The sequence below is a fragment of the Grus americana genome, chromosome 2 (assembly GCF_028858705.1).
Source record: "Grus americana isolate bGruAme1 chromosome 2, bGruAme1.mat, whole genome shotgun sequence".
Lineage (NCBI taxonomy): Eukaryota > Metazoa > Chordata > Aves > Gruiformes > Gruidae > Grus > Grus americana.
The window spans coordinates 145530660-145544351 of record NC_072853.1 but is presented as its reverse complement, the minus strand read 5'-3'; the positions used below and the strand labels follow the sequence as shown (position 1 = coordinate 145544351).

The window sequence follows — 13692 nt, the reverse complement described above, 5'->3', positions numbered from 1 at the left end:
TACAATTTCTAGTATTTCCATTAAAAATGTCTCTGTCTTGGCGAATACAAAGCTGCAGCTACTACTTACAGATCTACTTTTATGAAACATTATGTAGTGCGGTGTCCTGGTTTTAGCTGAGAGGGTTGATTTTCTTCATAGTAGCTAGTGTGAGGATATGTTTTGGATTTGTGCTGGAGACAGTGTTGATAATATGGAGATGTTTTTGTTCTATGGACTTATTGTTGAGCAGTGTTTACACGGGGCCAAGGCCTTTTCTGCTTCTTGCACTGCCCTGCCAGCGGGATGGCTGGGGGTGCACAAGAAGTTGGGAGGAGACACAGACAGGACAGGTGACCCAAACTGACCAAAGGGATATTCCATACCATATGAAGTCATGCTCAGTTTATAAGGAGCTTGGGGGAAGAGAAGGGGGGGGCGGCGGCGTTTGGAGCAATGGCATTTGTCTTCCCAAGTAACTGTTACGCGTGACAGAGCCCTGCTTTCCTGGAGATGGCTGAACACCTGCCTGCCCATGGGAAGTGGTGAATGAATTCCTTGCTTTGCTTTGCTTGTGCGCACAGCTTTTGCTTTACCTATTAAGCTGTCTTTATCTCAACCCACGAGTTTTCTCACTTTAACTTTTCCAGTTCTCTCCCCCATCCCGATGGGGGGAGCGAGTGAGTGGCTGCGTGGTGCTTAGCTGCCGGCTGGGGTAAAACCATGACATGCGGCATCTAAGATGTCTATTTTAATACAGCAGTCATTCAAGGTGTGACTCATTTTCTCTACACTAAGGCATTGACAATGTAGGTATTTATGATAATCATGCTCATATCCTTTAATGAAGAGATACGTTACAAGGTTGTTTTTAATCTGGCCTGCTAGCAACAGCAACTCTAGAATGGGATGGACTGTGCCCTAGAACTTATTGGCCAGACCTTTGTTAACCCTGCAGAAGATGGGCTTGCTTAGAGAAATGAGCTTAGGCATGAATGTTCACTTTCAGTTACGGTGCTGTCCTAGACCTCTACAACAGCAGCATTATTACGTTGATCTCCTTAGTTAACGGTACAGCTAGAATTAAATGTACACAGGAATAAACATACAAAGATGAAAGGAAATGTACTCACTTTACAATGACAGGGATTGCTAAAGATAGCTCTCCTTGTGTGTTCTGCTCTTTTCCTTCCTGGTCTCTACTTCTAATATCTCTACAGTCCATGGGATTGACAGCAAAGGATTTGAAGTAGCTGCTGGTCCTGCTTCTTACTTTCTGCTTTCAGTTTACTGCATTAAAATAACTACAATAAAAGATATTGTTCTGTCTTAGAAATACAGAATGAATACAGACTAAACTACATTGTTCCAGATAATTTATCTAGAAGAAAGACTGGGTACTTGACCATAACAATTATTTAGACTGTCTATAGATACATTTACAATGTGGCTTTTTCTGCACAAGAATTGCTAGTTGAGTGGTTTTACCCTGTATTCATAGTCAGTGTGCCACATTTCTCCAAGTTGTGCTCTTCTTGCCTTTCAATGACCAAGTCTACAAGGTAGATTGGATTTTGAGGGAGAGGAATAGGAGGAAGAGTTATAAATGTACAAATACACAACACATCTTGAGGAAGAGATTAATTATATGTCTATTTGTACTATGAATGATTATAAGGATTACTCATTAACAAATGTTTCAAGGAGATCTTTACTGTCTTGCAGAAATGAATGCTACCAGGAAGTTTGTTTCCATAGACAAATACAGCAGCAAGAAAGAGGCAACAAAATGATTTACTCATAAGGAAGGAGAATTGGTTCCATTAAAGCTAGATTGATGGGGAGTCATTGTCAGGGTGGAAGACTGTTGAACATCTCCTGACATGTGGGATAGATTGGGAAGAACTTTGAGGGAATACCTGAAGAAGAGACTAGTGGAGATCCAGAACTGATTTACAGTCTTTGTTTGGAGATGGTACATGGTCTATAGCATTGGTGAGAAATACTCCTTCAGAATCTTTTGAGGGGAGGGAGAATGCTGGAGTTCATTTATGCTCTTGCTCTATGTCAGAAATTATAGAAGGGCTTAGTAGTGAGGTATTTGTTGCATATGGAACAGCAAATTGCCCTTGTGAGGGTAAGTATGCTGGAGAATGCTAGGCAATAGGACACTGTAATATTCAACACACTGATAAGAATCTGCAGTAGGAAAGGCTTTCTAGACCTAAACCCCATTTTTCTTCTGACAGCTGTTTCAGCAGGAGGGCTATCAGACTACTGAATTTAAGTGCCTCTTGCTTCCTTTTTCCCCACAGTCAGTGGCATATGCTTGGAAAGCGGTTAGGAATCCCAAGGTGGTGTCAATGCTGACATCTGTATAAAGACTTGTTCCAAACATAATGCAGCAAGAGGCACAAGAAATGTGTGAAAAACACTGCTAGATTACCTTTCTCCAGAAAGGTAAGTTCAGAGGAAAAACAGCCTATTACTTCAGAATAACAACACACATATATCATCAAGTGTGTAGGGTGCTTATGGTCAAAGGTGAGTGCTGACTATTTCAATGAGGAGGATTTGGAGCTCAGACAAGTATCTTAAGAGACATCACGGTGCACCAAAATGGCTCTGAAAAGGCAGAGCTATGAAGTGAGATCTCTTATGCCCTGTAGAAAGACATGGTAGGATAATGGTCCTTAAAACAAAATTGTCCTAGATAAGTCAACCCTTCCTTTGAGTCAAGCATTATAATGTAAAAATGTATTAATAGAATATGGTGAAGAACACATTTTTGGAGGTGTTCCTGTCTGTCCTTTTGGCTTTGTGACTAAAAGTTACACGATGAGGCATCTGGTAGTAGTAACATGGTGGTTGTGGTCTTCTGAAAGGAAAGCAGTTGTGAGCAGCAGCATAGATATTTAAGCATTTATTGTGGATTTGGAAACAAGGATCCATTATCCTTAAAGGAAAGTGCTTCTGTTCCTTATAGCCCCTTTCAACTGAAAGTGAGGTGTTTAGCAATTATTATGCAAACTTTTGCATAAATCTCAACAAAGGGGAAATACTTCTTTAGAAATGTGGAAGAAAAGGACAGGGAAAAACAGATTGTTTTGGAAATTTCTTACATTTGCTATGAATTTCTGAAATAGATTTTAAACTATATGGCCAAAATTTTCAAAACTGATTTTCAGATGTCTGTGGTAAAACATTTTGAGTGCTGCTTGATTTTCAGGAAGAGCTAAATTTGTCTGGTAAGTCAAGCATCTTTGAAATGAGACAAGTTGGGGAAACAATCCAATCATTACTAATGCAACCATTAGAAATTGTATCATCAAGAATTAAAAAGCCTGGTTTTAAAAATAAAAGACTAAAATCCATAATTTTGTTAAAAAAAGCAACTTAAGTATGTTGTCACTTGAATCTTCAGATTATAATGTTAAAGAATATCTATGCCATTCTTGCAATTGCAAGTATAACTTATTTATATTATGGTGCAGACTAATAGCCTTACTCATGGACAAGAACCTTATCGCATCAAGTAATGCATAAATAGGAAACAAACAAATTTCCTAGTCAAATTGGTTTTCCATCTAAGACAGGAACAAAAGAAAACAGGCAAGTGATTCAAGAGGAATACAATGAGTGCATCAATCAACATTCTGGAGAGTGTTAGGCTTTGTGTGTATAAATATCTACATGTAGATAAGACAGATCATATGTGTATACCTCAGGGAATCAGAAATTGCTATGACGGAAGTGTGTAAGACTGATTAATCAGGCCAATTTTAAACTTAAAAACAAAACTTTACTGCACAGATATTCATTCACAATATACATTGCTAATGGTTAGTTCTTAATAATTATTAATCACTGTTACTACATATTCAAAGCAATTAGTCCTTAACAGTCATCCTAAATTAGCAACTAATATACAACACCACAGAGCTGATGCCATGTAATTAGCACCAATGGTTACAGTCCTTGAGAGTCTTAGTCATCAGGGTTATCAGGTTCAAGAGCTCTTCAATGAAGGAAGCTAACACTGGAAAGGATGCCCTCCTTCCCCCTTCTCCAAGCCCAAATTCAAGATTTTCACCTTTTATAAAATATTTCAGTCTTTAGAGAGTTCTTAGCCCTTGACCTCTGACCCCTAGGACTTTGGGAAACTTGGAGATACTACTTTCCCAGGCACCTTGACTTGCCCCTCAGTTGTGAGTTTTTTCTTATCTGCTGCTTCTTTTCTGTGTTATACTTAAAGCAGTCTTTTCCAGCTCTTAAGGCTGCACCTCTTCAATGATTGGTAACTGACCATCAGTGAGGTACTTACAGTTCTGGGACCTTTGTTTTCAGCCTGCATCCATATTTTCAAAACCTTTGCTGTCATCCCAGGCTAAAACTCCACATCATAACAACAGACATCTGCCGTCAAGCTCCAGCTGACCTGCAAGTTCTCGTAACAAGTTAATTACAAACCTAATAGGCCGGGACTGGCTGTGCCTTACACAGGTACAACGAGGATAAGGCTTGGGGTTTGTTTCTGGCAATAGCAAAACTATTTTTACTGAGCATGAAAATGTTTACAGGCTGTTTACCAGACATGCCTGATTAGTGTTATTCTGACAGAGTTCAAAGCAAGCTAATATTAATTACATTTGGCTTAGCATGCTTCTGCTTTTCTGAGTGCAATAGGCCTCTGCTTTGGCCACAGAGTGGTTTGAATAATGAAAACAATAGTAAGAAACTGGTACATATTTACTTAGTATTTCTTGGTTTTGTAGGACTTATGAAAGGAAGGTGGAAAACCAGAAGTATCAAGACGGACTATTGATATTGAAATAATTACAGTAACAAAAATAGCAGTATTGAAATAATTACAGTGACAATTCAGAGATAAGTACTGCCTTTAATTTACATGTTGCATGACCCACTTTGAACATTGACCAGAGAATAGTAGATGCCTTTTTCAGCCAGGAGCTGCTGATGGGTCCCTTGCTCTACGACCTTGCCATTCTGGACCACAGCAATCTTGTCAGCATTTTGGATGGTGGAGAGGCGGTGAGCTATCACAATGCAGGTGCGACCTTCTCTAGCTTTATCCAGTGCTTCTTGAACAATCTGCACAATGAACAAACCAAAAAGGTGAACTATTCTGGCAGCTGTCATGAGATACTTATAAATATCTAAAAGCTGGATGTCAAGAGGATGGGGCCAGACTCTTTTCAGTGGAGCCTAGTGACAGGACAAGGGGCAATGGGCACAAACTGGAACACAGGAAGTTCCATCTCAATATGAGGAAAAACTTCTTCACTTTGAGGGTGACAGAGCACTGGAACAGGCTGCCCAGAGAGGTTGTGGAGTCTCTTTCTCTGGAGATATTCAAAACCTGCCTGGACATGATCCTGTGCAACCTGCTTCAGCAGGGAAGTTGGACTAGATGATCTCCAGAGGTCCCTTCCAACCCCTACTGCTCTGTGATTGTGTGATATACCTCAATTGCCATCTGTGAAGTAAACTGTAATATGACAGTGAGGGAAAGGGATTATCTGTGGCTTTAGCTTCCCATTTTAGAATTAGTCTGTGTTGGCAAAGAGTCAAAACTGTCATAGCAGATGATGCCATGATAGCTAAGAGGATGAGAGAGAACCAGGCTCATTACTGAGATTCATGGTAGGACAACAAGAGAAGATGGTCATAAATTGCAGCAGGGGAAGTTCAGACTGGATATAAGAAAAATATTTACTGCAAGGATAATTAAGCATGGGAACAGGGACAAAAGAGAGTTTATTGAATCTCCTTGGAGATTTTCAAGGACCCTACTGAGGTTCTTCTCTATGAGGGTGGTGAGGCACTGGAACAGGTTGCCCAGAGAAGTTGTGGATGCCCCATCCCTCGAAGTGTTCAAGGCCAGGTTGGATTGGGCTTTGAGCAACCTGGTCTAGTGGAGGGTGTCTCTGCGCATGGCAGGGGGGTTGGAACTAGATGACTAGACTTTAAGGTCCTTTCCAACCCAAACCATTCTATGATTCTGTGATACTGGAAACAGCACTAAGCAACCTAGTTTGCATTCAGTATCAGTCCTTGTTTGAAGAGGATGTTTGATTAGAGACCTCCACAGGTCCCTTCCATGATTGATTAATTATATATGGGAGTTAAGTCAGTAATCTTGGGTCAACTACTACCATACTAGTTCTCATGATTTCACAGGGAGTCTCATGAATCATGTTTTTCTTAAAGCTAGCACTGGCAGAAAAACACAAGAATCTGTGATTTCTTTTCTTTACTCCTTATGTTTATTAATGCAGAATAAAATAAGAGATGAAATTTCTGTACCTAACTGGTGCATAATTAAGAAATCAAAGAATCCTGGAATAGTTTAATGGCATTTCCAGCATTTCCCCCTCAAACCTTGTATTATTATGCCTGGAATTAATCAAAAATTAGTACACAGGGTTTGAGCTTTTCAGATTATAATATTTGTTATAAATATTTGCCTCATTAATAGTAAGTATTTTTGTAGAATCTGTGTTGATTTTCTACAGCTAGATTGTACTTCTATTATACCAAGATTGCAGCTTTGGGCTTAAGAAAGAAATAAGTATTCTAGCAATTTTTTCACTGGAAGTTTGCATATTAGCCATAAATATACATGAAGGACTGGGGAGCAATGGGACAAGCAAGAAAAATTATGAAAGCAAGATATGGCAGTTTCACAGAAAAAAGTTCTCTAGCAGCATCCTCAATGCTGTTTTCAGTTTTCAGTTTCAGAAGTTTGTGCCTCCTGATTCAATTTTGATAGCACTTTTCCAATTGAAGCCTGAAGAATTCCAGGCAAAAAATGTCTTCTTCATTACTACTTAAATCTGCCTACTGCCATACAGATGCAAAAAAATATGGGGTTTTTTTCAGGGAGGAGTGAAACTTTTATGTTTGTCTATTGTTAGCATAAATGTCATTTGCATAAAATGCTGTATTTCCAGCTTTGAGCTTTAATCTGTGGGAGTGAAAACAATAATCGTAATACAAACAAACATGGATTTAGATTCCAGATTCCTGGCTCACAATCAAGTTACCTTTTCACTTTCTGTATCTAAGGCAGACGTAGCTTCATCCAGTAACAGAATTTGGGGCTGACGTACAAGAGCTCGGGCAATAGCAATACGTTGTTTCTGACCACCAGAAAGCTGAGTTCCTTTGTCTCCTACACGAGTATTGTATTTCTAGAAACAATATATTAAGTTCACACTATGAATACAAATCAATTCTGTGGTATATTTAAGCGTATCGACCCTGACACCAGCCATCCATAAACTCCATATTCCATGCCAATAGCTCTCTGAAAACAGATAACCAGAATTACTATCTGCCACAGATCTATAGATCTTTCAGTAGGAAACTTCAATTCACTTGTAGCATCAAGCATTTCATAAATCCAAAGCAACAACCCCTCTAAGGCTGGAAGGAAACATTATTCCCAATCAAGAGACAGAACACCACAGCTCAGTGAAAGTCTATGACAATACTGGGGATCAAACCCTGACCTTAAACACTCCAAGCTAGCATCCTAACCAATCAGTTATTCTAACCCATATTTATTCATCCTGAAGAAAAAAATAGCAATGTACAAGATGTATCAGTTTCAGGCCAAATTATATGCTATATATAGACATAGACATTTATACACTTTATCTATATCTATACCACAGTTTTGGACAGTTACGCTTTTAATTTAGTTATGTCAGTTAAGGTAGACCAGCCGGGTCTCCAGACAAACTCAGGTGTAGGTCACAGTAGTCTCTGAGGTATTACATATTTGGTTGCAAAAATCACCAAAGTTTTATGAGACATCATTATATACCACAACATTTCTCTACAAAGTTTTGGAAAGAGCAGATCTTGATAAGTCATTAGAAATTAAATGTGATCTGCAAAAATCATGGGCTTTGGCCTTTGTATTTTTTCAAGAAAAGCAAAAAGCAGCTTAACAGCCTGAAATTAAGCTGAATATATACAATATATAACTAAGTTGGCAACTTGCTTGCTTTATGAAGTTTTGGATACAAGTTGACATAGGTTAGAAATTGATTTGTCAAATCCACAGAAGAAAAATCCGTCCAAAACTAAATGATAAAACACGATTTCTATCATAGGAAGTTCCCAAGTCACAAATTCAACAAAATTAGATGAGAATTCAGGGGAAATGTGATTAAATGTTTAGTCTTTTTGAATACTCATTCATAAATACATCTTGCTGGTCACTGCCTGGGACAGGATTTTGTGTGTGACAGACCCTTCATCTGACCCAAGATATTAATTCTTATATTATTATGTGTTGGTGAGGTATATATAGGAAAAACTTTCTTGTTAATTTTTGAACTGTAGGAATACTAGAAATTTAAATTCTGACTAGGTATAACTGGAAGAAATGCAGAAGAAACTTGTCAGTCTAGCAGAGTTTTTTACATATGCTTGAGATAAATAGCAGCTTAAAAAGAAACGTTCAACTCAAAAAAAACCCACCCCACACTTTCAGCTCTCAGTTAGTTATAACTGTGGCTTTTCTTCCCTGATATCTTAAATGTTAAGCTCTCCACCTGACAATGGAGTTTCTCAGAGTGAAAATAAGTATGGTAAAGACAATTAAGAAAGGATAAGATTTAAAAATCAGATCTATTGCATCTAAGGGAATTATTGTACTCCAGGGAATCATAAATGAACACAACTTTTTCCACTGCCACAGTATGTCACCTCCAGTTCTGAGTAGGAGAGAAAAGGAATAACTTACATCTGGCAGAGAGTCAATGAAGGAATGAATATTGGCTTCCTTTGCTGCATTAACAATTTCCTCATGTGACACCTGCCGACTGTTATCTCCATATGCGATGTTTTCAGCAACAGTGCAGTCAAACAGGATTGGTTCTTGTGAGACGATACCAATTTGAGCTCTCAGCCACTGGATATTTAGTGTCTTTGCATTTTTGCCATCAAACAGCTGATAAACCAAACATTTTAAATTTCAGTCACTGGCTATATGTGTATTTGAGACACTGTAAATTCATCCACAGAAGTTGTGCAATTGCATCTCTTTCCTTAGAGATACCATATCAAAAGCTCACATAATCCCTTCCCCTACTTCTACTCTATGTTCCAAAATTTTCTAAGGGCAATTATATAAAAGTGAGGTTAGTCCCTTCTGTTGCCTCAGTCCTTTTCTTTGTCTCAAGATTTAATCAGGATTTTGAAGACAGTGGAAGATGGGATATGCTGAAGCAACTTCAAAGAACTTTGGGTAAAGTTCTCTCATTTCTTTGGTGGGAAAACTTTCCTCTATTTTGCATACATATTCCCACTGAAGGAACAGATTTGCAGTACTATTCCATTAAAATGAAGGAAGAGTTGGGATCATTCATTCACACACTTCTAAGCCAAGCATCCAATCTTAAATTTAATTGTGATATAATTTTGACAATGGACAAATTTACTTCTGGATTCCTTAAGATGTCATTTGCAGCCAGTTCTCTTTATTGGCAACTCTGTCACACTTCTGCTAAACTTGGCTACTGAGTTGCTATCACTGTCTATTAGATAAATGACAACAGATTATTTTTTTTAATAATTTTTTTTTTCTGGATAGATCAGTTTCATAATTACACAAGTCATATCAACTTGGACACAAACATACCAGGATGCTAAGAGGGCTGTTATATCTCCACTAGAATCACCTAGTACAGTGCTCAGGCTCTGTACTGAGTGACATGACCAGCTGGATAACTGTAGAACTGCCCCTTTCATAGCATGGCTACTGGACATGATTAATCTACTAATTGCATAGTTTTTCCTAGAACAGCCAATTCACAGGCAATATAACTGTTTTTCAAAGGAAAGATCATAATGAACCTGATTCAAAATCCACTTAAATCAGTGGCAGCATTTCTACATCTGCAGACATAATGGAGGGGAAAAAAAGGTACAAAGGAAAAATTGCTTTCAACTACATAGGTATTTGCCATCTCTTTTCCTTAGAATTCCAATGGATTTGCAGGCTGATAAGATCCGCCTCCTGTTCCTTATTTGATGTGAAAAATCACTGATGAAGCTAGAGAACTCAGTTACTATGCATTTTGGATCCCCCATATCAAACAGCACAACTTTCAGGCATAGTTACTCTCTTTACCAGACTAGCATAGTGCTCACTGTGGTGAAAAGCTCTTCTGACAGTTAGTGCTTTTAAGCATACACTCCTTTCACTCAGTTCACAGAGTAACTCAGCTTGTGAATTATGCCAGAGGTCTGTGCTTTTCCCTTCAGTAAACCACTGTTGGTTATTTATGGATACAAGGTCAAAAACATTGGTGATGAATTTGCACTTAGTTAAATATACACCTATGCTGCTTCTTTCTTCACATCAATTTGCTACACTGGACCCATATGTGCATTTCCAGTCTCAAAAAAAATCTTGCCCATTGCATCTAGGCCTTATTTAATTATTGCTTTTTTTTTTTGAGTATCTCTGCAGAGACAAGTTCTGAAATACCTCTTATTCTTATCTCATCCAACTCAGAATGTATGAGTTCTTTTTCAAACAAAATCTCTGAGCACATTTACATCAAAGAGAAAATGGCAATAAACAATACCATTATGTGACAAAATATGTAAAGTTGCTAAATAAGTAGCGTGGGAAACCCTAGATGCATTGTAAACCAAAATTACTAAAAGTATTTACAATCTATTGCTTGGTAAATGGGCATACTCTGAAAGATATTTCTGACAAGTAAAAGCTATGATAAAAACTATTTTTGTATAAATGTTCACTATTTTAGGAAAGAACATAGATGGCAAATTCTATTACTACATTATACAGAAGTATATATGTATAATTAATAACTTTTAAAGTGTTCTTAACATAAAAACCTCAGGAAATTTGCTCTGAATTCAAAGGCATCATTAGGGTGTGGATCAGGCATATTTTTACCACACAGATCTTGTTTCATTAATTCATTATACTGTCGGAAACTGGGACTTTTTCTGTTATATTATTCATTGCATTTAAGCAAGGAACCCTGATGAGCCATTGCTTGTCTTTAACATTAAAAATATTTTAAAAATAAAACTAGAAATATCTATTATACTTTATCACATCACATAAAAACAAATAAGTACACCCTTACTCAACACGTTACAAATTTCTTACAAAAATACTTACAATTTCTCCATCAAGTGGATCATAAAATCTCTCAAACAGCTGAACAACAGTGCTCTTTCCACAGCCACTGCTACCAACAAGAGCCAGAGTTTGTCCCTTTTCTACTTTTAGATTCAAACCTTGGAGGATTTTGACCTCTGGTCGGTTTGGGTAGTTAAATGCCACGTCTTTGATCATTATGCTTCCCCCAAATGTTTCCTATAATTGAAATAGTATCACTGTTACATCTTTAAGACAATTTGACAGATAATTCAAATAGAATTGCAGAAGTCTGAAATCAACAGAGTTTTGCATTTCCTGGAATGCTGACTTTAACTCTGTGGTCTGAATCTTTCTGAAGCTATAAAATCAAAGTACATCACTGAAATATTTTGAAAATGCTCATAATTCTGCTGGTTGAATTCCACACAAGTTGTACCTTAACCAGATTTTCAAAACAAATAACCTTTAGGCAGTGTGGGCAAAAGCACGATTCACAACAGAGAGCTTGGTCCATGCTTTGTTTGGATAAAGTTTTGAGAATACATCGAGATAAGGAAGTAATCGGAAGGAGAGGAAAAATCAGTTTGAAGGAACTGAGAAGAGTACTGTCCATATGATCAATAAATAATATCACCCATTACACATGGCTTACTTACAGGCTTCTCTCCTTCCTCGCTGTAACTGTCTATTGAGGGGACTCTTTCAAACAGCTGAAACAAGTGGGCTGCAGATACCTTGGCTTTGGCATAGTCTGGAGCAAAAGAGCTGCTTTGTCCTAATGCCATTGCACCAAATACAACAGCTGAAAACACTCTACGAAAGAAATCAGGAAAAAAAAAATCAATAAATAGACAATGCAGAAAAAGACAATGGAAATGGAGATGCAGTCAACTTTTTCTTTTACTCAGAGAAAAAAGGGGGCTAAATTTAAAAAGAATAAAGTAGTAACAAACTATTATTTCTTTACCCATTTAGCTCCAGAAATGTGTTTTTATCCTCTTTTAATGAAGTGAAATAAACAAGCCTCCATTCCAAATCCAATGTTTTTGTTACTTATTAGCACCAATTTCTTTACTTATTAATACTAGTTAATTATATTAAGTCTCACCTGGGGCTAGGAGGAAAGTAGTCAATGGATGGTAAAATCGTTACTCTAATCCTGTTCTACTATTGCTGTGGTTTCCTCTCTACAGTTCAATGACCTCTGGGAGTTAGTGATTAATTTTTAAGGCTTTAAGGAAAATAAGAAATCAAGCCTGTAACAAGGTGACAATACAGATTTAGTTTGATATCACAGCTCTGCTGGAAAAAAATTTGAAGGGTTCACAACACCAAAAAAAGTTTGAAAACTACACTATTATTGTTTTATGGTGAATGTAGATGTATCTTTACAGGCTACATTAGAATGGTTTAAGAACCTGCTGTCCTCAACTATTAATTACTGACACACAATGTAGAATTACTCATCACTGAGAAATGGTAATTGACATGAGACCTTTTAGCCTGTTTTAAGGCAGAGTAAAATAAATTCATTTATATGAATTTTTATCTTTTATCTTCCAAGCTATATAAACTAATCTGTTTTATTCTGCATTTGAACAGCCTAGAAGGTCTCACACAATTTTAGGTCAGACAATCCCTTCCAAGTCTAACTGAGCCACTGGAAGTTCACTCCCTCAGCTGGCTAGAGATGTTCAGCTCACAGATGGGATGCAGACACTTTCCAACATCTTCCAGTCAAAATGAGCTGGGTTAACTATCTTTAATCAGACTGCCAACAAAAAATTGGTATGATTGGCTTTTCTTAGTTATTGAGGTCACTGATACCCATACTGGTAGACTCTCATTCTTTTCATACTTGTTTCTGTAGGCCTGTATTGAGCTATTGCCTCTTAAATAAGAAATTATATTTCTTCTGAGTTTATATATGATCTAGAAGAATGGGACATTGGTTGTGATAGGGATTCTTAGGTATTATGTTAAATGATTGGATAAACAATGTTTATAAACCCAAAATATAAAGGTAAGAAGCTAAGGATAAACTATTCCAAATTTCAAAAACAGTCCTTTGATTTTTGTACAGTTTCTGCCCTTAAAAGCCTATAAAGTGCCCTTAGAGACAAATAATTGTACTATTCCTTGTATAATTTCAGATTGCAATGGATACATCTTCTAAGAATACTGCAAATTAGAATCATATTTTATTTGTAGTACCTGTCTAAATTAAAAATAAAATACTCTACTTGACTATGGGTATGTACACTACTCTACATACTGTTCTTACATTCATGGTTCATACTTTCATTTCCCACAGTAAATTGGTTCATTTAGTGAACAAGTTTCTTATCAGAATGTCATCTAAAATAATTTAGTTATTCTTCCATTATAATGAACAGCATCTACCTTATGGAATCCTATTCTCCAATTATTTGACATGTATTTTAGAGAAGATTTTAAATTTCGATGAATAAACCTAACATAAAAATAACAAAGATGATGATGACCCATTCTTAAAAAGATTTTTACAATAGTAT

General features: G+C 37.1%; 1 protein-coding gene across 4 annotated transcripts in view; it reads right to left on the bottom strand.

Annotated features, from left to right (window-relative positions):
• Positions 1-3779: 3779 nt before the first annotated feature.
• LOC129202187 (ATP-dependent translocase ABCB1-like) overlaps positions 3780-13692 on the bottom strand; it is a 60359-nt gene continuing 50446 nt past the window's right edge. For all 4 annotated transcript variants that reach the window (XM_054814425.1, XM_054814426.1, XM_054814424.1 and 1 more), the window contains 5 exons: positions 11815-11971; positions 11177-11374; positions 8759-8965; positions 7047-7193; positions 3780-5091 (listed from right to left, as the gene is read on the bottom strand). In XM_054814425.1, coding sequence (XP_054670400.1) covers positions 4885-5091; positions 7047-7193; positions 8759-8965; positions 11177-11374; positions 11815-11971 — 916 coding nt within the window. In that variant the 3' untranslated portion in view covers positions 3780-4884. The remainder of the gene's footprint in view (positions 5092-7046; positions 7194-8758; positions 8966-11176; positions 11375-11814; positions 11972-13692) is intronic.